General features: G+C 35.9%; 2 protein-coding genes across 4 annotated transcripts; both read right to left on the minus strand.

Moving 5' to 3' along the window:
• Window positions 1-151: 151 nt before the first annotated feature.
• LOC133866585 (uncharacterized) lies at window positions 152-17,203 on the minus strand. Of its 3 annotated transcripts, none has more exons than XM_062303152.1 (9): window positions 16,882-17,198; window positions 16,652-16,703; window positions 16,370-16,443; window positions 15,167-15,295; window positions 13,160-13,303; window positions 5,383-5,434; window positions 4,317-4,390; window positions 3,132-3,221; window positions 152-424 (listed from the first exon to the last, which is right to left on the minus strand). In XM_062303152.1, the coding sequence occupies exons 1-9, from the start codon at window positions 17,004-17,006 to the stop codon at window positions 412-414; spliced, it is 753 nt and encodes a 250-aa protein (XP_062159136.1). In that variant the 5' UTR covers window positions 17,007-17,198; the 3' UTR covers window positions 152-411. The 3 variants fall into 3 exon arrangements, with proteins under 3 accessions (XP_062159136.1, XP_062159135.1, XP_062159137.1); XM_062303151.1 differs by having other exon boundaries at window positions 152-429; window positions 16,882-17,197; XM_062303153.1 differs by lacking the exon at window positions 13,160-13,303 and having other exon boundaries at window positions 152-429; window positions 16,882-17,203.
• Window positions 17,204-22,144: 4,941 nt separating this feature from the next.
• LOC133867359 (ras-related protein Rab7) lies at window positions 22,145-26,376 on the minus strand. The gene is made up of 7 exons (XM_062304097.1): window positions 25,972-26,376; window positions 25,844-25,870; window positions 25,397-25,496; window positions 25,138-25,284; window positions 23,719-23,799; window positions 23,499-23,644; window positions 22,145-22,683 (listed from the first exon to the last, which is right to left on the minus strand). The coding sequence occupies exons 1-7, from the start codon at window positions 26,022-26,024 to the stop codon at window positions 22,620-22,622; spliced, it is 618 nt and encodes a 205-aa protein (XP_062160081.1). The 5' UTR covers window positions 26,025-26,376; the 3' UTR covers window positions 22,145-22,619.
• Window positions 26,377-27,323: the final 947 nt, after the last annotated feature.

The following is a 27,323-nucleotide window of genomic DNA, read 5'->3' on the forward strand; positions in this document are numbered from 1 at the left end:
GCACAGCCACATGGACTCGGGTTTATGCTAATGTCAGCATTCGTAAGGCTCACATCAGTCTCTGTGCGAGACAATGCACAACAGTACACACAACCCAGAAAAAATTTAAGAAACTGCTCTCATACCAAGTTGAAGAAGAAAGAAGAGAAAGTTGGAGAAGCGAAATTGTTTTATTCCATGATATTGTTCCATACGTTTACATGGGTTTAAATAGGAAATGAATACAAACTATTATGGAAAGAAATTGTTAGGAGATTACAATCAAAATAATAGAAATAAATAAGAAAATAAAAGCATGATAAATGGGTAGTTTCCATATTCAACTAATTGTGTTTTCTAATTTTCATATGCACCAGATTGACCTAAGAACCTTGCTCATCAAGACCAGTGTTACACCGTTTCCCCACAAACTTATACCTGTTTTCTGCCCTACCATGAACAATTATGGAGACAATTAATGAAAATTCCAAAAGAAAAAAAATAATAATAATGACAATAATAATAGTGATAAGATAAAATGACAAAAGAAGATTTGGGACTGCATTGGAATTTTTTTATTTCAAATCCTCATACAAAACCTACTTCTAGATAAGTTATAAGAGGGGAGAAAGGAAAAAAAGTTAAGAGAAGGAACCACCATAATTCGAAGTGAGCTGCACATGGTACTGGTAGATTATCAAATTCTACAACAATTTGACCCCAGCACTAGAGCTGACAATTTTGAACACGGTGTGTGAATCCAACACAAACCGAATACGAAATCAGCGAATTAGGATTGAAAATTTTGATTTGTTTAATTAAATGAATGGGATTACATTTAACTTATGTAGTCTTATACCCATGCATTAATACGACCAAACCCGACACGCAAACAAAAATTTCCCCCCCTTCCCAGAACTAAGGGATGGTCATTTTGACACAAAATGTTAGTCATAGTCATGACTGGCTAACAATCGTGGTTGCAGCTAGGAAGGACATGCAACATGCTTGAATTGAGATCCATCCTATAGATGGGTTACACAGCACAAAATTGGAGGACGGTCAGGCATGCCTCATCACTATTGGCTACAGTGACAACCATCAGAAGGATCAATAGTAGTCAGCAACTGAAGTAAGCAGTCCTGTTCTGTTTCATTTGCAGTTTGACAAAACTAATAATTAACATGTTCACTTGGTAACAGTAAATTTTGAGCCAACCACTAACCTTCCACAGTTGCACTCAATGTTGGAGAAAGCAATCAAGGAACAGAACAACAAACTGTACTCAACATCTCAGAACCCTTTTGATACCAAGGATTAAGGAAACAAGAAACATGCAACAGTAGGAGTGCAAAAAGATGTCAAAATACTTGTAAATCCTCCTATGTTATTCTTAGTCACTGAGTCACACGACAAGGGCAAAATACAAAACAATATTGAGCATATAAACATCACATGCACAAAGGAGCCACCTTTCTCGTCTCTTTCTAGGATTATTTCCTCTTTGAGTATCAACATAAAGGATAACAGTCAGCTATAATAGTAATATCACCAAATTCTTCCCTAACATGTATCCTACCCTCTTCTCTCTCTTGTTTTATTTTTATTTTTTCCATGGCAATTGCTCATGCACTCAATGGGATTTGAACCTGTGACTTCGCCCAACACTCCAAAGTTAATGGAGGTGAAGATCCCATTGCAAGAATCATTCTTAGCAATTTGAACAAGCTCCCTTCAAAGCCAATAGGTGTATAAGTAGGCCGAGCTGAGTGAGTACTGAAGACTGATCTCATTTGGGAGCAACCACTACAACTGTCATATAGCAAGCATTATGGGCTAATGGCTAAATATTAACATTACAGTACTGGTGGAGGTAACACCAACTTGGGCTTTCCTTTTTTCTTCTTTGGGTTTCCATTTCTTTTTTCTTTTACACAGTTTTAGCTTGTGCATAGGCAATAAAGGTTACTCCATTTGTACATATTCAAAGGTAAAAAACGAAACCGTCTACCCACCCAGAGAAAAAAAATCTTGTTCTTTAGTTTGTTTACTGTTCTGAACCTGTTAGGTAAATTTACCCCAAAATATTGTCCAAGTATTGCAGTACACTTTGATCAGAACTTAAGCAATTTCCTAACACATCAGTTTCGTAGGTTGTGGAAGCCTGAAAGAAAATACGCGGAACATTGCAAAAGAATGCCATTATCATCACCAGCTTAAGCCGGTTACTAAAATATCAGCCAAGTTGGAGTTAGTATAAACCAGCTATCTAATCCCTTGATATCCCAAACAACTTCTTGCACGTAGATTCTTTAAGTAAGCATACCCTTAAGTAAATTAACAAGTTTAAAACAACTCCAGGTCAATCCACAACCAAGTTTCCAAACACCAAGAGACACGTCTTAGGAGTGATTACAAAACTTCAACAATTCTTAAGTTTTAGATTCTGTTATTATTAGTAAATACACCCTAAAAACTTATTGAATAACAAGATCTTAATTTTTGAGCTCAGTTATCCTCAAGACAGTAAAAAGTTTCCTTATGTTTGCTTAAGGTGTTTGCTTCCTTACTAAGATGTCATCAACCCTAGTCTTTCAGTAGGATGACCAAACATAGATACACATTCCTGTATCAATGTAATTCTTTGTTAAGTTACTCTTGTATACTTCTTGTGTACTTGAGTTACATCTTTGCTTTTAATGAAATTTCGATTACTTATCAAAAATATAATTCTTTGTTAAGTACAATCCAAATTAGAGAAGATTATTTATAATTTAAGATTAAAGGGTCATATATGTAGTAGATAAATTTTTGGTGAGACATCCATATATTTACTAAAAATAGTCCTCGAATGTAAGGACACTTGAAGCATTTCAAAACGTCTACAACATACCCCCGTGCACAGTAGGTGCAGCCATCAAACAAATAGGGCTTTGTTTCTACACACGCATACACTACACACACACACACGCATGCACATGCACACACATGTACATACACATATCCATATATTATGAATAAAAATGAATCCCAAATACATATTATGAAAGTCTTCCATAAGTCCATGATAATCACAAAGAAACAGGTAAACCAGGTCTTATTACTTACATGTAGTGTGAAAATTCAAAAGCCAAACATGGGATTAAACTTGCCTGTTGCCACAATTCGATAAAACAAGGTAGACTGGATCTTCCAAATTGAGCTGGAACAGCTTCCAGGCAATGAAGAAACATGTAGTAATACTAAAGCATTGGAGAAACAAAAATATTAGTAACAAGTCCAAACTACGTTAAAGCAGTCAGAACAATTTTATGCCCTATGCTGGTGTTAAAAGAGCATGGACACCTAAAATGATAACATAGAAGAGATGTGCCCAACCAAAAAATTTCACACTTATAGTTTAATACCATATTTTTTTGGTTTAGTTGCTAGATTGTTGTACTGTAATAAGACAAAAAAAAAAATCTTGTCTTTGCTATTTTCAAATTTTTCAAAGGAGCATTATCTTATGTTGCTGAAACATACATGTAACGACCTAGAGAAAAGCGCTAGCCACATCTGCGCTATCACCCTAGAAGAACTAGTAAATTTGGAGTTTCCCTAGAATTCCTTATTAAGCTCAGTTTCACCAAATAACTAAGTAATGTGGGACTTAGCACTCATGATTATCTTTATAAACCACCAACTCTATGTGGGCTACTCATCTTCCTAATATGAGACCGAAGTGTTACAAACTATCCCTCTTAAACTTCTGACATCCTCGTTAGGGTCACATCATGCAAAGCTCGAATACCACATGGCCTGGCATTACTAGGTGGCTCTGATACTATTTGTAACGACCTAGGAAAAAACGCTAACTACATCTGCGCTATCACCTCAAAAGAACTAATCAATTTGGGATTTCTCTAAAATTTCTTATAAAACTCAGTTTTACCTAATAACTAGGCAATATAAGACTTAGCACTCATGACTATCTTTATAAACCGTCCACTCTACGTGGGTTACTCATCTTCTCAATATAGGGCTGAGGTGTTACAATACATTCATCTATATCCATACATAGACAAACACGAGTTTCGAAAAAAGGCATAATTTCTGAGAAAATTAAGAAAATTCATTGAATAACTTAATTCATGGTTTGTCCAAGATAGGAAGTAATCAACAACAATATGATGTCATGGATCCTTTCAAAGATAATAAATAATAACAGCAACAAGGTAGATGTCAAAACCATTTTTATTAAGAAACATCATATTCTGGAGGCATAGAACTAGGTAATCCAGGCAATAAAAATAAATCTAAGGGCAGCAACATTAAAATCATCAGTGAAATGTTACCTGCCAAAAGATATCAATAGAATTATCCAAAAGATTGAACTAATCCAACTTGATTCCTTGTAGTTCACCCAAACCTGATATTTAAAATGGAAGTATGAACATACTAATTATACAGATATTAAAAATCCATAAATGTTAAACACTTACTATGCCAGGTAAATCTTCTGATACATCACAACCTTTTTTTTTATAAAAAAAAAAAAAAAAAAAAGAAAAGAAAAAAAAAAGAAAAAAAAAAAAAGAAAGAAAGAAAGAAAAAGAAAAAAAAAAAAAAAAAAAAAAAAGAAAGAAAGAAAGAAGAAGAAGAAAAGAAGAAAAAAATTGAATTTGATGAAATTCATTGGTCAGCAACGAAGTACAGAGTTTGAGGCACAAATATGAAAGAAGTCTAGCAGAAGGGGCAACTATGTAGAATAAGAATCAAATTTAGGCATAGTTTTTGGCAGCTGAAATTTGACACAAATTTAACAAGTTCAATGGGAAAAATTAATCTCTAATAATCAAATAGAAGAGATAAAATCCAGTCAAAATTTATAAATTTATTTTTCAGTTCTCATGCTTAAAAGTTTGATATGCTATTTGATAATGATTTTAACAGTAAGCAATATTTGTACTGGCATAATTTCTGATGTACTAGAGCCACATATAGCTGCATTATGTAACTAACTTGAGATCATCTCATAGGAGCACCCCTTTCACATTCCTCTTACTACTTTTCGCTCCCGGAAGAATAGATGAAATTCAAAATTATACTTAAAAAAAAATTAAAAAAAATAAAACTTGCGCTTTTAATAAGTTCTTTCCAGAAGCTGAACCTAGCGGTGCTTAAATTATTATTGAAAGATATATTCATTAATTAAAAAAGCTGATTCTAGGATTTCAGAAGCATAATACTAATTGGATGTCCACTAGGATGATGATAGTCACAATGCAACACATAATTGCTTTTCGACTTTCTAGTAAAAGTTGATCAATCACTTCTCCATGTTCATTACAATTTAAGTGGTGACATCATTTGTTTTCAAAAAGAAACGAACCCACAAAAATGAAGGCACTTGGGACGTACTGATAGAGCCACAACATTGATATAGAAGTCGATTAGTGTTGCTTTCATCCACCTGCAAACATTTTATCAGAATCATTACATTCACATTACAGATAAATGACCTTCAGAAAGAGAAACTTGAAAAGGAAACATATATGTCCCACGCACAAGCATGCACGAAAAGCAAGTGTAAAAGAAGCAAATGAGCTTTAGCTCAAATGGCATCTCCTTCCCTTTCGAGAACAGGATGGAGGGTGAGGTAAAAGTTCTAAACCCACTGGATGCGAGTGTAAGTTACAAATGAAAAAAGAAGGAAAAGAAGTAGCAAATGCAAAATTTATGTCAAATATATGATACTAGTAACTTTCAATAATGATAGAACTGTTAAAAATGAAAAAGGAAAAATGAATATTGCTATAACACATTAGGTATTGGAATCTCAACCTAAAGTAGATAAATCATAAGCCTGCTGAAAAAGGTAACCAGACTCATTTATCTAATCATGTCATAACATCAAGCCAAAACCTTAAAAATAGTTCGGTCTGAAGTGTCAATGAGCAATATCAAAAAAGGTGCCACCCATATGAAATGTATCCAAAATATGTAGTTTTTAAATTGTTCATCAAAAAGAGTTTTTTTTTAAAAAAAAAAAACAAATAAATAATAAATAATAATAATACCGAGTGAAGAATATGAATCATAATGCAGGACAGTCTTAGAAACCTTGGAGGCTTGGGGCTGTATCGAAGGAATGTGGCAAGAGTTAATATACAGCAAACACTCTGGGCATGCCAGTTACAGGGGAAAAGAAATTCCTCTTATTTGGTAGAAACATACATGAGAGATAAACTAACAGGCATATATAATTAAACCAAAAGGCCTCAATAATATTTTAATATCCTTCTCTTCTAATTCCCTATGTTGGTCAGATTAGTCCCAACAGGAAGTGAGAGACTACCCATGAGCACACTTGCCAACTCTCAATTTTAGATGGATTAAACCTACAATAGAAAAGTGGAAGGCCCGCAATTTGAAATCCAATCAGACAAACCAACCAGAGCATTGCATATCAGAATATTGTTTTAAGATTCCATGAAATAGTTTTTTATTATTCTACATCCTAATATAAAAAGACAGAATATTCATGACATTGAAAAGCAACTTATAACTGAGTCATGTTATACACCATCTTTTTATCCCCTCAAAGCTGATGTGATGTGGTCCCCCATAGCATGTGGTGCATGGCAATGGGTTTTGTTCGTTGGGGACCACACCACATCAGCTTTGGGGGATAAAATGATGGTGTATAGAATTACGCACTTACAACCAGACACAATGGACGGAAATTTACTAAGTACTCTTCTTGTATGGGTAAGAACAAAATAAAAAGGGTGTAATTTTAAATATTGTTTGACTAGATCTTTTTTTCGTAATTGAAAATTAAAAGCCTAACCAAAACGAAACTGCCTACATACTGATTCATCTAAGTGACGCTGAAACTATCTTATCTTGTGCTAGCTGTCATAACATGCCATCAATCCCCTCGATGTGCAGGAGTAATCCAAGTTGTTAGAGGCGGGCAGATTTACTGTGACATTCGCATGTCCAACCACAAGTGGCTTCAGCTAGTGAAAATAACTAGGAAAAATACAACTTAAGTAACTTCTTATCTAAAACTATCAGTATTGGAAGTTGATGTCAAGATAACCTCTAAGCAGTTTCATATGCTTCCTAAGAGATAGGATGGAACACTACAGCAGACATTTCCAGCCTGTCCCACTTAACCCAGATACAGGTTTTGCTTATATGCTAATAACGTTCCTCATACCCAATGCCTAATTTCTCAGCTTGAAATGGAAAAGACATCTTTCAAGACATGGATTACCAACAAAGATGTCATAGCATAACGGATATCGACTGAGAATTAATGGAAAAAGAAAGTGTAAATGAGGCTCAGGCAATTACAATTTACAGTTGCAAGAAGGAATGTAGAAATATGCTACTCTATAAGGTAAATCTAACCGAACAGGTAGCTTGCTGTACTGGCATGACTTAAGGTAACATCAAGTATTCTACATATAATGTAAAAACTTCTGTTGGATTCTTTGGAGTATTGATAATTATTTTTATAAAATCTAAATAGCAATGCTAAACATTACCCATTATCCCCAGCATTAGTACAACAACAAAGCAGAATCTTTGAAGCATGAACATAATGCATCTAAGAACTCTCTTCTTCTTCTTTTTCACTTTGGTACTAATTTTTCTTCTTTTTTTTTCCTCCACATGCATGTCTTCCACCTTTCACTTCTCCCACCACAGATTGCTTTCTTTTTCCCCTTACACGTTACAGTGAATGACTTGAAGTCTTTGACACTTTGCAAAAGCATTGCCACTTTTCAAATCTTTATTTACGTGTCTGAAAGCCACCTCCGCAAAACATCGCCACATTTCTGATCTTCACTTGCACGTTGCTGAAACCCATCGCCACATTTCAGTCGACCAACTACATGTTGCACCCATGCTCTGGGCCTTCAAACCACAACACTCCTCTCCTTCCTCTATTTAATCAACCATTCTTGCCGTTCAAGACATCAGCAACAAGTTAATTTTCAGATATTCTCGAGCTTCAAAGTTGTTCAACTCAAGAGGTAGTTTCAAAAGCCCTCTTTCCTTTTATTTTATTCAGCCTTTATTAATGCTTTTCTTTCCATCACTCGCACAAGACCCATTCCCCTTCTCCTTTTTTTTTTTCCCCTCTAAACTTTCAGATGGCACTCCACATCATTGTCCTCCTAGCAGGCATACTTATAGGGGTCGCAACCTATGACGACCCGCAGTTTTGGCCCATTGATGCAAACCAATGGGTCTATATTTGCTTTGATTGACCGTAGTGTTTAGTCAGTGATCTTTTTTTTTTGTTTATGTAAAGTTTAATGACACTGCAAGACCGGATTACTTTGGAGGATGGTAGAAGCCCCCTTAAGCAACAGGACATAGACCGAACTGACCTTTTTGTATATGAACAGTGTTCTTTTGTGATCCCTAGCTTATTATGTACTAACTGAAAATATTGCTGATATATAAAAAAATAAAATATATATATATGGAGTTAATGTTATGAAATTTATTTGGATGTTTTACTTTTCATGAACCTAAGTTCGCATTCCCCTTTATATCCCAAAACGGGGGTGTGACAACATAGATCCGTTTTGGGATATAAAGGAGAATACAAACTTAAGTTCATGAAAAGTAAAACATCCAAACAAATTTCATAACATTAACTCCATATATATTTCTTTTCTTTTTTCTTTTTTATATATCAGCAATATTTTCAATTAGAACATAATAAGCCAGGGATCACAAAAGAACACTGTTCATATACAAAAAGGTCAATCCGATCTATGTCCTATTGCTTAGGGGCTTCTACCATCCTCCAAAGTAATTCAGTCCTGCAGTGTCATTAAACTTTACATAAATAAATAAAAAATAAAAATAAAAATAAAAAAAAAAAAAAAAGATCCCTGACTAAACACTAAGGTCAATCAAAGCAAACATAGACCCATTGGTCTGCATCAATGGGCTAAAACTGCGAGTCGTCATAGGTTGCGACTCCTATAGGTATGCCTGCTAAGAGGACAATGATGTGGAGCGCCATCTGAAAGTTTAGAGGGAAAATTGGTGAGTTCGACAACTTAGTAAGGAAAATACAACAAATACAGTATTTTTAGGAAACAAAGCTTAAATAAATCAATCAGATAAGATACATTTAACATTATGTAATTAATTCAATTGCAGGATAACCATTATGTAGCGTGTAAGTTTTAACATCCACCGGCCCAACTTCGCTATTTAATCTTGAGCGGTGCAAGTTTGGCAGGCCCTAAATGACCAATCCCGAAGGACCTATACGCTCATCCTGTCGTCATAGGGGAGAGCCGTCGGGTTAGGAACTTCCCTAGGTGAAGACCCCCCCTAATCATAATCATAATATCGGGTTAGGGACCGATAGCCCACACTTTTGGTGTGGTTGCCATGCTACCCATATAATCATAAGATCCGGATCATATCATGATGATACCGTGGTTAAAACTTATATGATACATGCACATATAACAATACGATGATGTCATCAACTCTCGCTCCATGGAGCACATGGAACATACACAGTATCACATCAACTTGCTCATATGGTGCATAAATATAATTATGCATAACCTCATAAAGTCCCAACCATAATATTGTAACATGAGTAATGATGAAATTTTAAAGGCAAGTAATATAGAGAAGAAAAAAGGATTTTAGGAAAATTCCCGACTTTTTCTTTTGAAAAAGTTTTATTAAAATTTTGCCGGGGTTTTTAAGGTTGTGTTTCCCTTACCTCGGTGATCCTGAGTGAAATCTTAGTTACTTCTGCCTAGATTAGATCATAAAAATACATTTTTAGAGAATATTCAAAGATAGACAAATATATTGAAAGAATGCTGTATATTCAGCAAGATCAGTACCTATAAACTTGTACAGTATGTTGAATCTATATATATATATGTGTGTGTGTGTGTGTGTGTGTGTGTGTGTGTGTGATGACATAGGAAAGCAAAATTTAATAACTTCAAATAACACTAAGCCATAATCCCATCTTCTTCATATCTGAATATCGTACAGGACAAAAATTTGATTTACTATTTCAGCATGCATGAAAATCATTCTAAATTAGTAGCAAAATATTAAAGCTAAGTACTCTTAACAATCCCATAAAACAGAAAATAGTGACTCTTTTACCAACTCATTTAATATAAAGAACCACAAGGGTATAACATAGTCCCATCAATAACAATCCACATATTAATCAAATTACAGAGGAGTTTTACAAATTTGATCCTTAGTGAAAAACTTTAAAATTCCACAGAAACTCTTTCTCTAATCTGTATGTAATACTTTTAAATTCATAATCAAATTAATCCACAACCCATTCTAATATAATTTAATCAAAATAACTCAAAACTTTTCCTTATAAGATCAAAACGAAGCCCACCGAATTAATACTCATATGGCTATAATCTGGAAAAGTTCAAGAAATTAACATCTCAACATTCTGCAGTATTCGGTTATAATTACTGGAGAGAATTTCAAATAAGACCACAATGCCCAACTAGTTTTCACTTTTCAACTCCAGCAAATCCCAAAAAAATTTCACGACATCTTATCCATTCAGTGTACATGGTTAGTGTCAATGGACAGCTGTGCTGTCCATAATTGTTTATTGTTTCCTTACTTTTCAGCCTCCGATTCTTTCCTTATACCAGAATATTATAAGGCTCAAGAGGCTCCTTCTGTTGATACTCCCATGGAATTAAATGTCAAGCTTCGCAAAGAGGAGGGCGACTTACTTGCTGATCCCAGCTTATACCGGAAGTTGGTGGGGAGCCTCGTTTATCTCACCATTACTAGACCGGACATTTCTTTTGCTGTCCAGCAAGTCAGCCAGTTCCTTCAGACTCCTCGTCATCTACATTTAACTGCTGTCCGAAGAATTATACGCTATGTTCACGGTACTTCTACTCGTGGCTTATTCTTTCCTGCTAGCAATTCTACTCGTCTTGCCGCTTATAGTGATGCTGATTGGGCTGGTTGTGCGGATACTCGTCGCTCCATCACAGGTTGGTGTGTGTTCTTAGGTGATGCCTTGATCTCCTAGAAAAGTAAGAAGCAAGACAGAGTCTCTAAGTCATCTACGGAATCTGAGTACCGCGCCATGTCTCTTGCTTGTTCAGAAATTATTTGGCTTCGTGGTTTGCTTGCTGAGTTAGATTTTTTTGAGACCGACCCTACACCGCTACATGCCGATAATACCAGTGCTATTCAGATCACGGCCAATCCTGTCTATCATGAGCGCACCAAGCATATTGAAGTGGACTGTCACTCTATTCGGGAAGCCTTTGAAGCTAGGATTATCACTCTTCCACATATTTCCACTGATCTACAAATTGCGGATATTTTCACTAAGGCTCTCACTCGTCATCAACATTGCTTCCTAAGTAGCAAATTGATGCTTGTTGATCACCCTGCATCAATTTGAGGGGGGCTGTCAATGGACAGCTGTGCTGTCATAATTGTTTATTGTTTCCTTACTTTTCAGCCTCTGATTCTTTCCTTATTTCTCCATCTCTTATTTTGTATAGTTGGCATATATTTGACCGAATATAGTTTATATGTATAGGGCTAGAATCATGCGGGACTTTATTTTCTTTCTTTTCTTTCCATGTAGAGCATTCGTGTAAAGCCTTTATAATAGACAGAACTCAAGGCTCAAAGGCAGCCATTCTCATAATATTTTGTCAGTTAGTACATGTTTACCAACAAATCACCAGAATTTTTGGTACCCATTTACTTGAATTTAAGCAACATTAACATTCAACCAAAAATTTATATACCCAAAAAGAATTATCCAGAATGAACAACCCTTCTTAACTAAGAGATTAGCAACAATCAAAGAATTAAATTCATACTATTATCCAAAAATCATCAAACTAAACCAAAACCCAGAATTTAAGTCTTTAACAAAATTAACACCCAAAGGTCTACCCATTCAGTTAACAAGAGAATTTCTCAAAAATTTCCCAAAGACCCATTCAACCCAAAATCTGGAAATTAAAATCTAAGATCTAATTCCACTGAAAGAAATCCTTCTAAAATCCAGAAATCTCCTCAATATACCTACCTAAACCTAGAAAATCAAAAACCCAGAAATTAAAACTCACAAGGGACGGATTTTTTTTTTTTTTTCTACTTTGGGGACCCAGAAAACGCTCTCCAGTGGCGTCGCCGGCGCGGGGCCGTGGCCTCTGGGTTCGGCGGCGTCGTCCGCCCAGTCCAGTGGCCAACCCACCGGCTGGGTCTCTTCCTCCCCCACTTTCTCTTAGTCTCTCTCTCTCTCTCTCTCTCTCCCTCCTCTGCCTTTCAGTTACTCCCTCTCCCTCTTGCCTCTCTGACTTTCTTAAGGTACGAAAAAAAAAAATAACAAGGAAAGAGGCAGAACGATAAAGAAGGGGAAAAAAAAAAAAAGAGAAGAGGAATGGGTCTTGTGCGAGTGATGGAGAGAAAAGCATTAATAAAGGCTGAATAAAATAAAAGGAAAGAGGATTCTGAAACTACCTCTTGAGTTGAACAACTTTGAAGCTCAAGTATCTCTGAAAATTAACTTGTTGCTGGTGTCTTGAACGGCGAGAATGGTTGATTAAATAGAGGAAGGAGAGGAGTGTCATGGTTTGAAGGCCCAGAGCATGGGTGCAACATGTAGGTAGTCGACTGAAATGTGGCAATGGGTTTCAACAACGTGTAAGTGAAGATCAAAAATGTGGCGATGTTTTGCGGAGGTGTCAAAGGCTTTCAGACGCGTAAATAAAGATTTGAAAAGTGGCAATGCTTTTGCATAGTATCAAAGACTTTAAAAGTCATTCACTGTAACGTGTAAGGGGAAAAAGAAAGCAATCTGTCGGGGAGAAGCGAAAGGTGGAAGACATGCATGTGGATTAAAAAAAAAAAAATTCCTTAATAAAACGACGTCGTCCAACTGAGCTGAATTTTTTTTTTTTTTTTAAAATTCTTGTATTTAATTTTTTATTTTTTTTGATGAATTGTATTAATTTAATTTTTAATTTAAACAAAATGAGAAGAGCTTAATTATACCTATAAATCACTATAAAGAACAGTTATTCACAAGTAGCAAAACCAGAGGATGATAATATCAATAATGATAAATTAAAAAAAAAAAAAAAAAAAAAAAAAAAAAACTTACGGAGTAAAGAGCTCTTCGCGGAAAGGAGAACCATCTGATAAGAGAGTATAAATTAAAGTTCCCAACATCAAAAAACCCAAAGCACTGAAAAGGATTCTGAAAGTCCAGACATAAGAGTGCTTCCACTTTTGTTCCATGCCATCCCTATGCAATGAATGTTTTCAAAGTTAATCACTCCCTATGAGAGAAGTAAATGGACAACCAGACCCAGAAAAAAAAAAAGAAGAAGAAGAAGAAGACATGTTTACTGAAATAATCACATTTTTCTGTATCGACAAAAATTCTTCAGCACAAGAAGGCGTGATTTACCTAGTTATCTATTGAATAAGGCAATAAAATTATGATTTACAGAGAAGTTTATTAAAATTACAAAAGGAAAGCTGCAATCCAAAATTTTATCTTAAGGGATATGCAATATAATTTTCAGTTTCCATTTAGGAGAGATCATTTAATACTATTCAAATTAACACATTTTTCTTATTTTAATGCATGAAACAGATGCATGTGCCACATGGTAGTTTGATGGATCCCATTGACAAGGTAAAAACCGTAAAATGCTATGTCACCCATTGACCTCTAAATAAATTGAAGACCAACAACCAAAACTCTCTCGTATAAGAACAATGAAGTATCAAATGATCTAGTGACTCACTGCTTGATTTTCACATTCAGCAGCAATCCACCAAAGTAATATTATTTTTGAAGAGATTATCCACCGTTAGGATGTTTCCAAAAGCAACTTCTCTTAGAAATTTAGTGTGCTAGATAGTCTTCCATAGAAATCACCATAGGCTCTCTCAATATCTTATAAAAAGAATGTATTCCAAACATACAACGGTTCAACGTTCAAGTGATCATATCAGCCATAATGCAAAATAGAAGATTAGAATCTAGAAGATGAAAAAGAAAACCGACCTATCTGATTTCTTGATCCGAATAAACAAGTAAAAATCTAGGACCCCATGCTAAATTCGTCCACTGTCCAAAAAGCTCAAACAAAACTGGATAGAAGCATAATGTTCAGCTATGAGGAACAAATGGCTGAAATAGGTTGTTTGGCTCAGCATCCCCCCACCACACATCTGCCAATTTGAACCCTCATGTCATCTCTTACCACTAACTTAATAAACCTTAAACCTCTCCCAACCAGCCCTAATGCTTTCCCCATATTGCACCATGAGGCCTTCTTACTACTTCTGGCGTCCACCTTCCCCACAAATACCCACATTTCACACACCTTACACATCGCCAAAATGATCCCCCTCCACACCATAATGTCATAACCATTTCCCCAGCAATATGAATTAATTTTAAGCCCAAGCTTTCTAAATCTAATAGGAAAACAGACAACATTCAAGTCCAGTTAATGAAATTAAAAAATTTCTTCTATTCTACCCAAACTCCCCGCGTAAATTCTCCAATCTGTTAGCCATATGAGTTGGAAAGGTGAAAACTTAAAGAAGATAACTCGGGAAGCTAGTTTGCGTACTTTTCATGAGAGTGTGCTTTCCTCTGTTAGACATGTATAATTTGTTCCATCCTACCAAGCACCTTCCATCCTGTCTACAATAGTATCTACGTAAACTTTAATGAATCAAAAGGAGATTTGGTAGCATTTATCCACTGTAGAGTAGCACAAAACAGCAGCTCATTGAACCATACTGAATCTGTAGACCAATAAACTAAAGTATCTAAATCCTCTCCAATACAGTAAAGGAATAATTTTAAGAAAAAATCATTGCAACAGCAGACAAAATCTTCAAGCCTCCACAACTGTAACCGGAAAAAGTAAAACGGGGAAGGGAATTAAAAACTCATAAACCTAACATCACAACACGTTTATAGTTGATCTTAAAACCTACCATATTATGACTTATCAAAAAAAAACCTTTCATATTATTTCAACACAGGTGCATAAGTGCATGAATAATGCTACTTAGTAGACTATTATACGATTGCCACACAACTTGATGATGTGACAGTAAAAATTAACCCTTGGATACATACTTGTCTAGAGTTTTGCATCCGTACTCGTCTGGATGCCGCAAGAGAACAAAATACATGAAATCTTGTAAGGATTCTTGAGATGATGTCAGCTTCAAAAATCGCATAACAATGTAGGCACATGTAGTAATGCTGAACAAAAAAAAGTAAAAAAAAAAAAAAAAGTAAATTAAAAACCAGATTTTGGAAAATTAACAATGAACTGGATGACATAATAACAATTGGAATTCCATCAAAAGATTGCGAGTGTCATAAACATTATAAAAGTAATGCTCAAAAACTCATTCACAAGTTTATTAGTTAAGCAATAACACTAAAGCCATATAACCAACTTTAAGTCTGTAAAGATGTAAAGGAATCAAAAGGATCCGTGTCAAATTTCACCTTAGATTGGAAACCAAGAAATATGAATAAAATATGAAAAAGAAAATATTGAGCCCGAAATTTCAATCATAGTAAAAGGGACAAAAACAAATATGAAATGCTTCAAAAGAACAAAGCAAACTAAATACATGCAGAAATGAAGCAGTCAGAATAATGTAATAACATGAATTTCTATATATCACATAATGATCACAAGTTCTCTAAAACATAGGAAAAATAAATATAGCACAACTGCATCTCATAAATCATATCCAATGTATGCAGTACTTCAGCATTACTAAATAATTTCTTCCATCTCACGTATTGGCATTGCATCACTTGATTGCACATCCAGAAAGTACTAATGTTTACATAAACCTGACTAAAAAACATAGACCATGAGAACAAGAATGGGGATATTTTAGTAGAACATTTTGGAGAGAAAATCAAAGGATAAATAGGACAGGAGGAAAGAAGGAAAAAGCAAGTCAATAAAAGACAAAAACCAAATAAAGAACAATGCAAAATAATTTTTGAAATAATTGGTCATGATCCAATTATTCATCTGACTCGGCAAAATGATTTTAGAAAAGTACCAAAAACGAATTAAAAAAGGGTCTATGTTATTTGGACCTAATTTTGTTTCTACTTCTTGATGTTTCGTTGATGTGAACAAATAGGTCATGAGCACCAAGAACGGGTTGAGGCTCAACATTATTTCATGGGATACTTGAACACAGCCTTTTGTGTCGTTAGACCTTCACAAAATTATGTAGCTAAATCGTAACTTTTTCTAAACAACAAATAGACTTCAACAGATTTAAAAGAGGACAAGAGACATACCTGCCAAAGCATACTAGCAGAATTATCCAGAGTATTGCACAGAGCCAGCTAGATTCTCTGTAGAGAACCCATGCCTGAAATGGTATTGAGCAAAATCAATAAACAAAGAGATGATCCGACAACTTGATGTCCAAAGTTCAACTTGGGTAGCACCAATTTCAATTTCCCATCTTGCAACCTCCTCTACTAACCCCAAGCATGTTCAACATCCAGAATCAAGAAAACTCACCAGCAAGTTAGAGAAAAAAAAGAAAATTGAGAAAGTGAGAATGAAATACATACCGCCAAAGGTACAACGTTGATGTAGAAGTCAACCAACGTTGCTACCATCCACCTGAAATAAATTCCCAAAAAAAAAGAATTACTTGCACTTGCATCTATTTTATTAAAGAACAAGTAACCATGAAGAAAAAGCAGAGCATACATGGAAAGGATATACCAATTTTAGTCTTCTTGAACCAAAAGATATGAATAAAATTGGAGCGTGTGTGAGTGAGAGAGGAAGAGAGTACGGGGTGAGGAGGTCTTTGCGAAAAGGAAGACCATCGGTGCAGATGGTGAAGATGAGAGTGGCCACCATAACACTGCCCAGCACTGTGAACAGACCTTTTAACCCCACCAGCCATGCATTCGCCATTGTTTTCAGAAGAGTCGCAGAGAGAACGAAGAAACCAAATCACACTTTTATCCGTTTTTATTCCACAATTAAAACTGCCAATTAAATCAGTCGTTATTAGAATAAAAACAAATAAATTGAGATAAAGCATTATTCACGAAGAAATGGGCGCGGCGCGATTGCAGAATTGTGTGGGATGGCTCTCCCTTCAAGCCTGGACACGAGAGCGCCACGTTGCTTACACGTAGTCTTAAGCTGCTTTTTTCGCAAACGTTGGTGCACAGAAAGGCTTGCCATTTGTGGTTATTTCCTTCTTTGTTTTTATTAGAAAACAAAAAACAAAAAAGAGATTATCATGCATTATATTATTTTTTTTTATTTTTTTTTTTTACTTGCTCACACAAAAAGCGGAGGAAGATTCGAACTCATGACTTCTGCTTCATGAAATATGATCCCAGCCGATTGAGCTACCTATTGAGGATGCATTATATTATTATTATTATAAGATAAATGCTTGGTTGTACACTCTCATCTCACTCATATCCCATCCTTGTCTACGTGAATCAATAATGTTGAGAAGAAAATCAGGGTCCCACTACACTCTCTTTTCTATCTCTCACATTATTGGTCAACGTAAATAAGGTGGAATGGGAGTGTACAACCAAGTATTTCTCTTATTATAATACCCGCATCAATAATCCAACAAGCTAATCCTTAAACCATATGATCTCTTACTAATTATGTTCTTTTCTAAATGGGTTTAGCTTGGGAATTAAAATTCAACCTGTTTGGATGATGTTGGAGAAATAATCAGCTCCAAAGACACGTGAGCCTAAGGTAGTATCGGGGGCTGAGCCCATCGGGTTGACTCGGCCAGATTAGACTTAAGTACAAGACCATCCATTATCTCCAAAAAGCCGCATATCCCAAATATATCAAGATAAACTTCTATCCCATCAAATATGAGATAAGGTACTTAATAGAAGGATATTAGCTAAAGAGAATGTCATATCCAGTTTGGACTCTACTACCCAATTTGAATTCTATGAATATAAGATTAAAGACTATGTGATCTAGGACTCAGACTCTTAATTAGATTATGCTCCAAGCACTCCAGTAGTTTCATAACTGTGAACTGTGAGTTTATTTACTACTACGTCAGGTATTTTTAGGAGGCAGATTCTCTAAGCTCTGAGATTATCGATACTCTCCAGAAAATAAATAGTTTGAACTGAATTAGGCATCGGAGTAGGGGTATGGTCGGCACCCCCACGAGCCGACGAGCCGTTTATTATTTTGCAGATTACGAGGAGAGCGAATATCAAAGAAGGCAACGAATCACAAGGCAACATGTCACCATATCGAAAACTGTACTAACAAATGAGAACACTTGTCTTGCAACAAGACATAAATGACATGTATTTCAATTTTAACAAGTTCAGATCTAAGTCAACAAGGACATTAAACGGTTTGTGAGGGTTTATTTAAATATTGTATGGATTAGGATTTCTAAAACTCATATCCGAATTTTAAAAAATTCAAGTAAAAAATAAGAGAATGGGGTATGAGACTCAATCAGTTCGGAGTGCAAGGCCCACCTGCCCGTGACAGTCAAGCTCCACACCCCTTTCTCTTGGAATTCGAACAGAAAATTTCAAAAAATCCTTATTCGTACTTCTCCTTGGTACCCAAGTTTCAAAGATATGTAAACTTCTTGTCCTAAAAAAAAAACATTGTTGTCATTTTTATTAGGGAAATAAAAATAAATAAATACTTGCATCCCCTTTAAACTGCCTAGCAATTTACAATGTCTTATGGTGCGTTTGAGATTGCGATTTCGTAGACAATAAGTTTTATTTTAAACCAAATCGCAGAAAACATAAATCGTTTGGGAATTGCGTATTTAAAAATTGCGATTTGAAAACGCAGATAAGATGGTACTTTTTTGAAAACGCAGAATTTTAAAGGTAAATTCGAGATTTTAAATGCTAAATTGCGATTTTGCCAAACACTTAACTACGTTTTTAAAAATCACTTTTTTCAAATCTCACATTTTAAAATCAGTATTTTAAATCGCACTTTTTTAAAATCGCAAATCTAAACAGACCCTTATTCTCAAACTTTTAATTGAAGCAATATCCTTTCTACCCCCTCCAAAATTATCATAAATGTAATGTACCCTTTTTGCCTTATATATATATATTGAGCTGTAAAATATAATTTCTCTTATTATTTTTCGTTTAAGCCTACACACCTCTTAACTGAAAATTCGGCAAAGTGCCTAATCTGTTTCTACTTTTGATGTTAGATCTACGCTTAACCATTGGATTTCTAGAGACACGCGCCGCTCAGATGGGTTCACTGGCATCGTCTTGTTCCATTGCTGTTTGTTCCGGCCGTCGGGATCATTGGTGACCGGCGCGTAATCGTCACGCGCCAGTGAAGTTTTCTCTTTGACTGGCGCGTGGAGGTCTCGTTTCGGCCTTTTTTTGGCCAGGCAAAGGCGGTGGCCAGGCACTGGGGGGCTGATCTGATGGCTGGCGGTTTCGGGGGAGGCGCGTGCTGTACACGCGCCGGTCTCTAGCGAAGACAGTGTTCTCCTTCGACGTTTGGATTGAATTTTCTGCTAGATGTGTTTGTGTATTCTCTTGTTTCTATGTACAATTGATTATGTGTGGCTCAGGTTTTACTAGAATTTTATTTGTTAGGGGGCTGATTGTAATTTTAGTAAAATTTGAGATTCTACATATGTAATTGTTTTTTAAGTCAGATCATTCTGACTTAAGAGTGTGGGTGGTATGTCCCTCATTTCTCGTTGGAGTAATGCTACACATCATCCCCTTGTCCTCCTTTTGTCACCCCAAAATTGATGTGGCTCTTAAAATCACCATTGGATCAAAATTCAATGGTAATCTATCATAAATCCAATGGTAATTTTAAGAGCCACATCAATTTTGAGGTGACAAAAGGTGACAAAAGTAGAACAAGGGGATGATGTGTAGCATTACTCTTCTCGTTGTAGCCTTTGGGCTTCTAGTTGTTATAATAGCACATGCAATTTGTTCTAAAAAAAATAAAAAATTCGGCAAAGTGCTAAAACGTTGTATTATGTCTTGCTAAAACAAGCTTTTATTTGTATCAATTCTTTATAATTCAAAAACATTTATTTTCATATTAAAAATCTGCCTTCAAATTAATTTTATTTTTTTACTTATGTTCTTACTTCTCAATTTCTATTTCAAAATTAACAATTTACATCGTTTGAGATTTATATAATTCTTATTTTCTTCATTTAGGCTACTTTATCGACTTATAATCTAAAAAAAAATCATCATTTTTAAACATAAATTAATCTCACATTTATAAACATTGCATTCATATAAATTTTAATAACTTCGTTTTTATTATTGATGAAAAAAATATAATTTTTTTTTAAAAAAAAAAAAAAAAAAAAAAACTGAGACTGAGATTTGTTATGATATTGCAGATAAAGTGTCTTATTCAGTTTGCGATTTCAAAAAGTGCAATTTTAAAATAGCAATTTTAAAATGTGAAATAAATAACAGTTAAACAATTTGTCATGACACTCCAATTGACCCTTGAATTAATCATTCTTAAATAAAAAAAATTTTTAAAAAAAATCTAACGGTTGATTTGAAGTATAACATCAACATTGTTAAATAATTGTAAGATAAAATTATAGTATATAGTATTACCCTCTATTTTTTACACACACATACATGGAAAATTTAGTTATGATATTAGTCTTTATGCTTACAGATTTATAATATAGGTATAAGATATTAATATTTATACTTATATACATATATATAAGCATACAAGCAACCTGGGGTCCATGGCCCACCTGCCCAGGACACCCGAATCCACACCCCACTCTCTCATGCCCTGAAATTCGAGTCAGAAATTCCAGAGATCCTAGTTGAGAGCTTCTACGCATGCGCAACGCATCCGTCTCTCTTCAGCCTTTTTTCCACGTGTCATTTTGTTTTCATTTTTTCTTAACAAAAAAAAGCAATCAAAACATCGTGCTCTCCCCCACCGACCGGAATCCGACGCCCTTGCTCCTCCCGACTAGAAATTCGGCACCGGCGCCCATCGACGACGCTCTCCCTCTCGAACGGTCTGCTCCGGCGCCCACCGACCGTATCTCTGACGCATTTGAAGTGGTCGGAATCCGACGCCCTTGCTCCTTCCGACCGGAAATCCGTCACCGGCGCCCATCGACGACGCTCTCTCTCTCGAACGGTCTGCTCCTGCGCCCACCGACCGGATCTCCGACGCCTTTGAAGCCCAGCTCGCTCTCTCTCGAAACCAGCTGACCGGATCTCCAACGAAGGCGACGTGAGGAGGCTGCCCTTCGAAGACAACAGCTTCGACGTGGTGGTCTCCGGGGTGTTCCTCCACACCGTGGGGAAGGAGCACGGCCGGCACCGGCTCTCACCGACCGAAATCGGCTCTCTCTCTCTCTCTCTCTCTCTCTCTCTCTCTCTCTCTCGGAGTCCCTCGAAACCAGTAGCACGGCCCACTAACCGGAAATCCGAATCCGACTCCGACGCCTAGCTCTCTCAAACCCAGCACAGACCGGACAATCCGTCGCCGACGACGCTGACGACGACGCTCTCTCTCTCTCGAACAGTCTGCTCCGGTGCCTACAGATCGGATCTCGAAACCAGCCGACCAAATCTCCAACGGAGCCGACGACGCCTTTCCAAATGATTTCATTTTTTTAATAAAATGTCAGTGCCACGCTGGAAAGAGACGGACATGAGGCTGAAGAAAGGCTCATGTTTAGCATTTCCCATCCTAGTTAATCCTTCACTGTCCTTATTAGGACCCAAGTTTCAGAGATGTGTAAACTTGTCGCCCTGGAAAACACCTTGCCATATTATCATGTTTACTATTGGATATAAATTTCCTCTAAACTGCTCTTAAATTGAGCAGGTGAGAAAGACATGTTATTAAAAAATACATGTATTTCTCACATTCTAAGAGACATCATTTTTAGGAGGCTGGGTTGGATAAAATTTCTCCATTCAAGTCAACACATCTCTTAAGTGCCAACTTCGCAAAGTGCTAATCTGTATTCCATCTTGGTCAGAGAAGCTTGCTGTAATGAAATAACTGGGCTGCTGAAGAAATGAAATGACACAACCATCATCATTCCATAACAGCCACAAAGAGTCGCCCCGCTCAAATCTTTTTCTAACAAGTACATAAAAGAAGAATTACAACTAAGAACAACAAACTAAGACTGGATAGAACATCCAGAGGAAACAAAAATTAAAAGAGAATACATCAAATGAATGACGCAACCCTAATGATTCTTGACACGAACACCAAGATACTTGACCGCCACTAAAGGCGGTAAAACAAGGAGCGGATAAGGGCTCCACTCAAAAATTAAGATTGATAGTTTCATGCCCAGGAGCAGTGCTTGATAACTATAAAATGGAGCATTCATTTCCTATTCTATGCTTAGAACAACTCGTGGTGACTCAATCCAAGGAATACAGTGCAAACAAAACAAAAAATGGTATGAATCAAAAGGACCACAAAAAAATGGGGGGAAGCAACCAAAACTATTGGATCGGTGACATTATTTGATGTGCCAGGTTAGCATGCACAACCACCTCTGGGCTCAGCCTCCGAAACAGCCTCTGGTATGCCTTGGAAATATCTGCAATTTAAAATAGGTCATTGATGCATTTCATAGACTGCTCCAAAATCTGAATAATATTATAATATAACACCAATAGCAGAAAGAATTCAAGTACGTAACATATTCAGTAATGTCTGTGAGGGAGGATTCACATTTCACAGATTATAAAAAGAAAAAATAAAAGCCAATGCTTTGTTGCACTATAATACATTAACCGTTATAACAGAACAGAGACCGGAAGATGGATCGCACAAATGCTCCAATCTACTAATGCAATGGCTGAAATCAGTCACCCTAATTTTTGTATTGGTTTGGTTTTGAAATTCCAATCTGCCCTACACTGGCCTTAACAAAAACATATGAATGAAAGTCGATAGGTAGTTAAAGCATAACATCTTTAATTTCTTTAATTAAATTATTTTAGTCGTCATTTTCAATACATGGAATTTGATGTGGCATAGTGGAACTGCACAGATTTGAAGTTCTGAGGGTATTTTTATCAGGAGCCCACCCTTGATGTAGCACAAGTGATCCTCTTAGAGGCATCAGAGTGTAATGATCTTTCAATGTGAAGATCTCATATTCCTTGCCCTCAATTTTCCCTCTATAATTGCTCATAATTGTGCCTAAAAATATCATGTCCATGTTAGACTGATGTAGAATTGCCACTAAACCCATGTTTTCCTCAAAACTTCTGTCATAACATCAAAATATTACCAGTACAGTATATCTTATATGGGATTCATTCAAACCTATAACTATTTGATACATTAAAACAATAAGATATTAAAACTAATCCAAAAAAAAGATATCAACCCTCAAAATAAACTTACATGTCCTGTTCACGCTCACTAGCTAGAGCTGTCTTGGCAATACAGAAGAATGCAGCATCAACATTATAATCCTCTTTTGCTGATGTCTCAAAGTAAGGGATGTTGCCTTTTGAAGCACACCACTCCTTTGCTTTCTTCTCCGAAACCTGAAAAGACAATACTTAGACCAACATGTAAGGAACAAATAAACATAGATAGCACTGCAACTGTATAGCCTCACCACTCGACTATTCCCACCATCGACATCAATCTTGTTTCCAAGCAATATAAATGGAAACGTCCTTGGGTCAGCTGGGTTTGCCTGGGACAACAATGAAAGTGGAAACCATGTCAACATTCCAAATGAAAAGATATGTAAGCATCTTTTGAAAAACTAAAGCCACAAACCGAAGGACGCACTCAAGTACGCCAGAAATATACAAGAGAAACAAAACACCTAACCAGAAAAAGAAAAGAGGTAAAAAAAAGTCATGAAAACTAGAAATATAAAGGCAATCATTGACTAATTATACAAATTATAGAATTGCAAATAATCAACTCTAAAAAAGCAATCAACAAATGTTGGAATGGCTGTTAACTTGCATAGCTAACCACTACAATGTGAGTGTTTTGTATTTAAAGATGGTGGAAGAATAAAAAAAAGTGAAACAAACATATTCATGCAACACGTCAATGTGTAAAGCCTGAAAAATATATATATATTTTAAAATATATATTTTAAAAATGGCAAGTGAAAACAGGGGGGAAAAAAAAAAGCATCCATGGCATTGCTTCAATGAATGAGTTTTAAACGTAACACCCCCCCCCCCCCCCCCCCCCCCCCAGGCATGAGGCCCCCTTAAAAGAAAAGTGAATAATGGAAGGCTCCAATAACATGGATTCCAATGAGACAGGGTTAAACTGCATTTTAAATGAAGAAATCAATCACTCTACAGCTAAAGATTGAACATTGATACAGTCTAATCACATATTTTACGAATATGCTAAAGCACAATATATAATCATGTATAATGTTAAATGATCTTAATGTGTTAACCAACAAGTACTAAAATATAATTTTAATAAAATACTACTGCTATTGTGACAATAGTACATTCTTCTTTAAGAGTAAAGTGTTTTTTTTTTTTTGATCAACTTTAAGAGTAAAGTGCAAGTGTGTGACTCGTCTGTCTTCCAAAGAACCCAATAAGATACTGGATACTAGGAGGGGAACTGCAATTGCAACAGCAACTAAATTAAATCTAAAAAGCTTTGGTCTCTCTTTCTATCTCTCTCTCAAACATTTTTTCCTGAATCAGTTGCTACGAGAGACTAGAAAGAGCTCTCGAAGAAGAAAATTAATCAAGTGAAGCAAGTATTACAAGCCAAAGTAAACATTTAACTAACACTCTTTCTTACATTATCATTATTAAGTGAGTGATGCCACTAAAAAAAAAATCAGATTCTTTAGGACAATCTAATTCCTCAAATGATATCTGATAGTCTGAAACACGGTAATCAATTTAAACAAGAGCCTAACCATTTTTTTAAAATAATATATTTTAGGAAATAAAATGAATAACATCAAAAAGATAAGTTGCTAGCTAGCAAATCATTCAGAACGACAATGAATTAAAGAATCAAGTACGGCATCAAGAACCTGTTTAAGAAACTCCTCATGCCAGTTGTCAAGAGTATCAAAAGATTTCATCACGTTAACATCATAAACTAGAACACAGCAATCTGCCCCTCTATAAAATGCAACTCCAAGACTTTGAAACCGTTCTTGCCCGGCTGTGTCCCATATCTATCAACGTGAACCCACAACGTATTAGCATGAAACATACCTAATGAAACTTTATTACTTATCAAAAAATAATAATTAAAATCGTATAGAATGCCCAAATACCATTACCCACTTGTAGAGTGACGAGCCTGTCATCGATTTGGAGCTCTTTCGTGACAAAATCTGCACCAATTGTAGCTTTATACTGCTGACTGAACCTCTTATGCACATATCTATTAACTAGTTAACGACCCACAAATACGAACTCCGGAAAATTAAATAAAAACACAGAACAATGCATTCATAAAGCAGAAGCACTGTAAAACAAATGTTTCAGCCACAATGTACTATGTAAAACCTAATATTAAAAAAATTAATAATCAATTGGTACCCAAAAGTATAAGCAAGAAACGCATCAAGAAAGAAGTACGCAGTGCTAGGCCAAAAAATGAATGAGAGAGCAGCCAAAACAGCAACAAAATTATTAAAGGAAACAAAATGAAATCACAGATATTATAAGATCCCATGAATCTTGGAATATATATCACGGATTAATCAATTCCTACAGTTGAGGGGATACTGATTCATCAACGACGTCTTGCCAACCCTGAAATCCGAAACTAAAAAGAATTAATTTCCATACACACACATATATATATATTATTCGACACATATACACATTATATATATGAAACCTAAGCGGCGTACCCACTGTCGCCGAGAACGATGACCTTGAGCAAGGTGCGCCTACGCACTGACATGGCGAATCGGATTTTGAGAATTCTAGAAATTTGCTTTGCTTTTCTTTTCTTTTCTTTATCTTTGTGCAGCGTGAGCGTGCACTCGTCGACGATTTCTTTTTAGAGCGCAAGAAAATGGGGAAAACGAGTTTAAGATCGAGAGAAGAAAGGGGGCGCCAATTTCTGATATTTCTGTGAAAGAAAGAAATAAACTGGGGGCTATGTGCACGTGTGTGGGCCTCACACGTGGCCTTTTCGCTCGTGCACTGCCGACCTTTTCTGGGTTTTCCCTTTCGCAGCCAGCGCAAACGGCAAAAGCCACCTCAAAAGAAGGAAGGTTCTGGGGCTGCCTGCTGCGTCCGAGAGCATTCCACCTTTTGGGTCTCTTCTTAATAATTGAAAAGTTCCCACGTAATTAATTTGGCTTGCCAGCTCTCACTTTGTCTTATCTTTAAGACACTAGTGTTAGATTCCTTAATTCAAATATGATTACCTAGCTCAAAAAAATAAAAAATAAAAAATTGTCCCTAAATTTGAATAAAATAAAATAAAAATTATCCAATGCAAAAAATTATTTGTATTTCCTCCCTCTTTCTTTTTTTTATTCACAAAATTTATTTCTTTCCCAACATGCCATGGCCAATACGTATTCGTCTGCATCTTCTCCTTTTCCAGCACCTCGCTCATCTATGTGGCCGGGTCGTGTATTGTCTTTTCCTTGATGCGCACACTGTTGTGTAACCCAACTGTTAATGATCTCAGTTTTCTGTGAGCTTTTGTGTGGATTATGAATGGATTGTAATGAAGAAATGGATATGAAATGATTGGCCAACGTCTATTCTATAGTCCACTTACATTACATGCAGCTCTATCAGTCCAAGTGATTAGCCTAGTTGTATGACAGCTCAGTCTAACGCAATTATAATCGATTCATAATCTACTTGCCAAAAGCCCATATACTAAAACCTCATTTATACTAAGGGTCCTTTTGAGTTTGCGATTTCAAAAAGTGCGATTTAAAATTACGATTTTAAAATGAGCGATTCGAAAAAAGTGATTTTTAAAAACGCAGTTAAGCGTTTGGCAAAATCGCAGTTTAGCATTTAAAATCGCAAATTAGCATTTAAAATTTTGCGTTTTCAAAAAAACATCATCTCACCTGCGATTTAAAAAAGCAGATTTTCTGCGTTTTCAAATCGCAATTTTTAAAAACGCAGTTCCCAAACGATTTATGTTCTGCGATTTGGTTTAAAATCGTATTTATTGTCTATGAAATCGCAATCCCAAACGCACCCTAAGCCATTTAGCACTTGCCACGTA

This window comes from Alnus glutinosa, chromosome 4, assembly GCF_958979055.1.
Source record: "Alnus glutinosa chromosome 4, dhAlnGlut1.1, whole genome shotgun sequence".
Taxonomy (NCBI): Eukaryota; Viridiplantae; Streptophyta; class Magnoliopsida; order Fagales; family Betulaceae; genus Alnus; species Alnus glutinosa.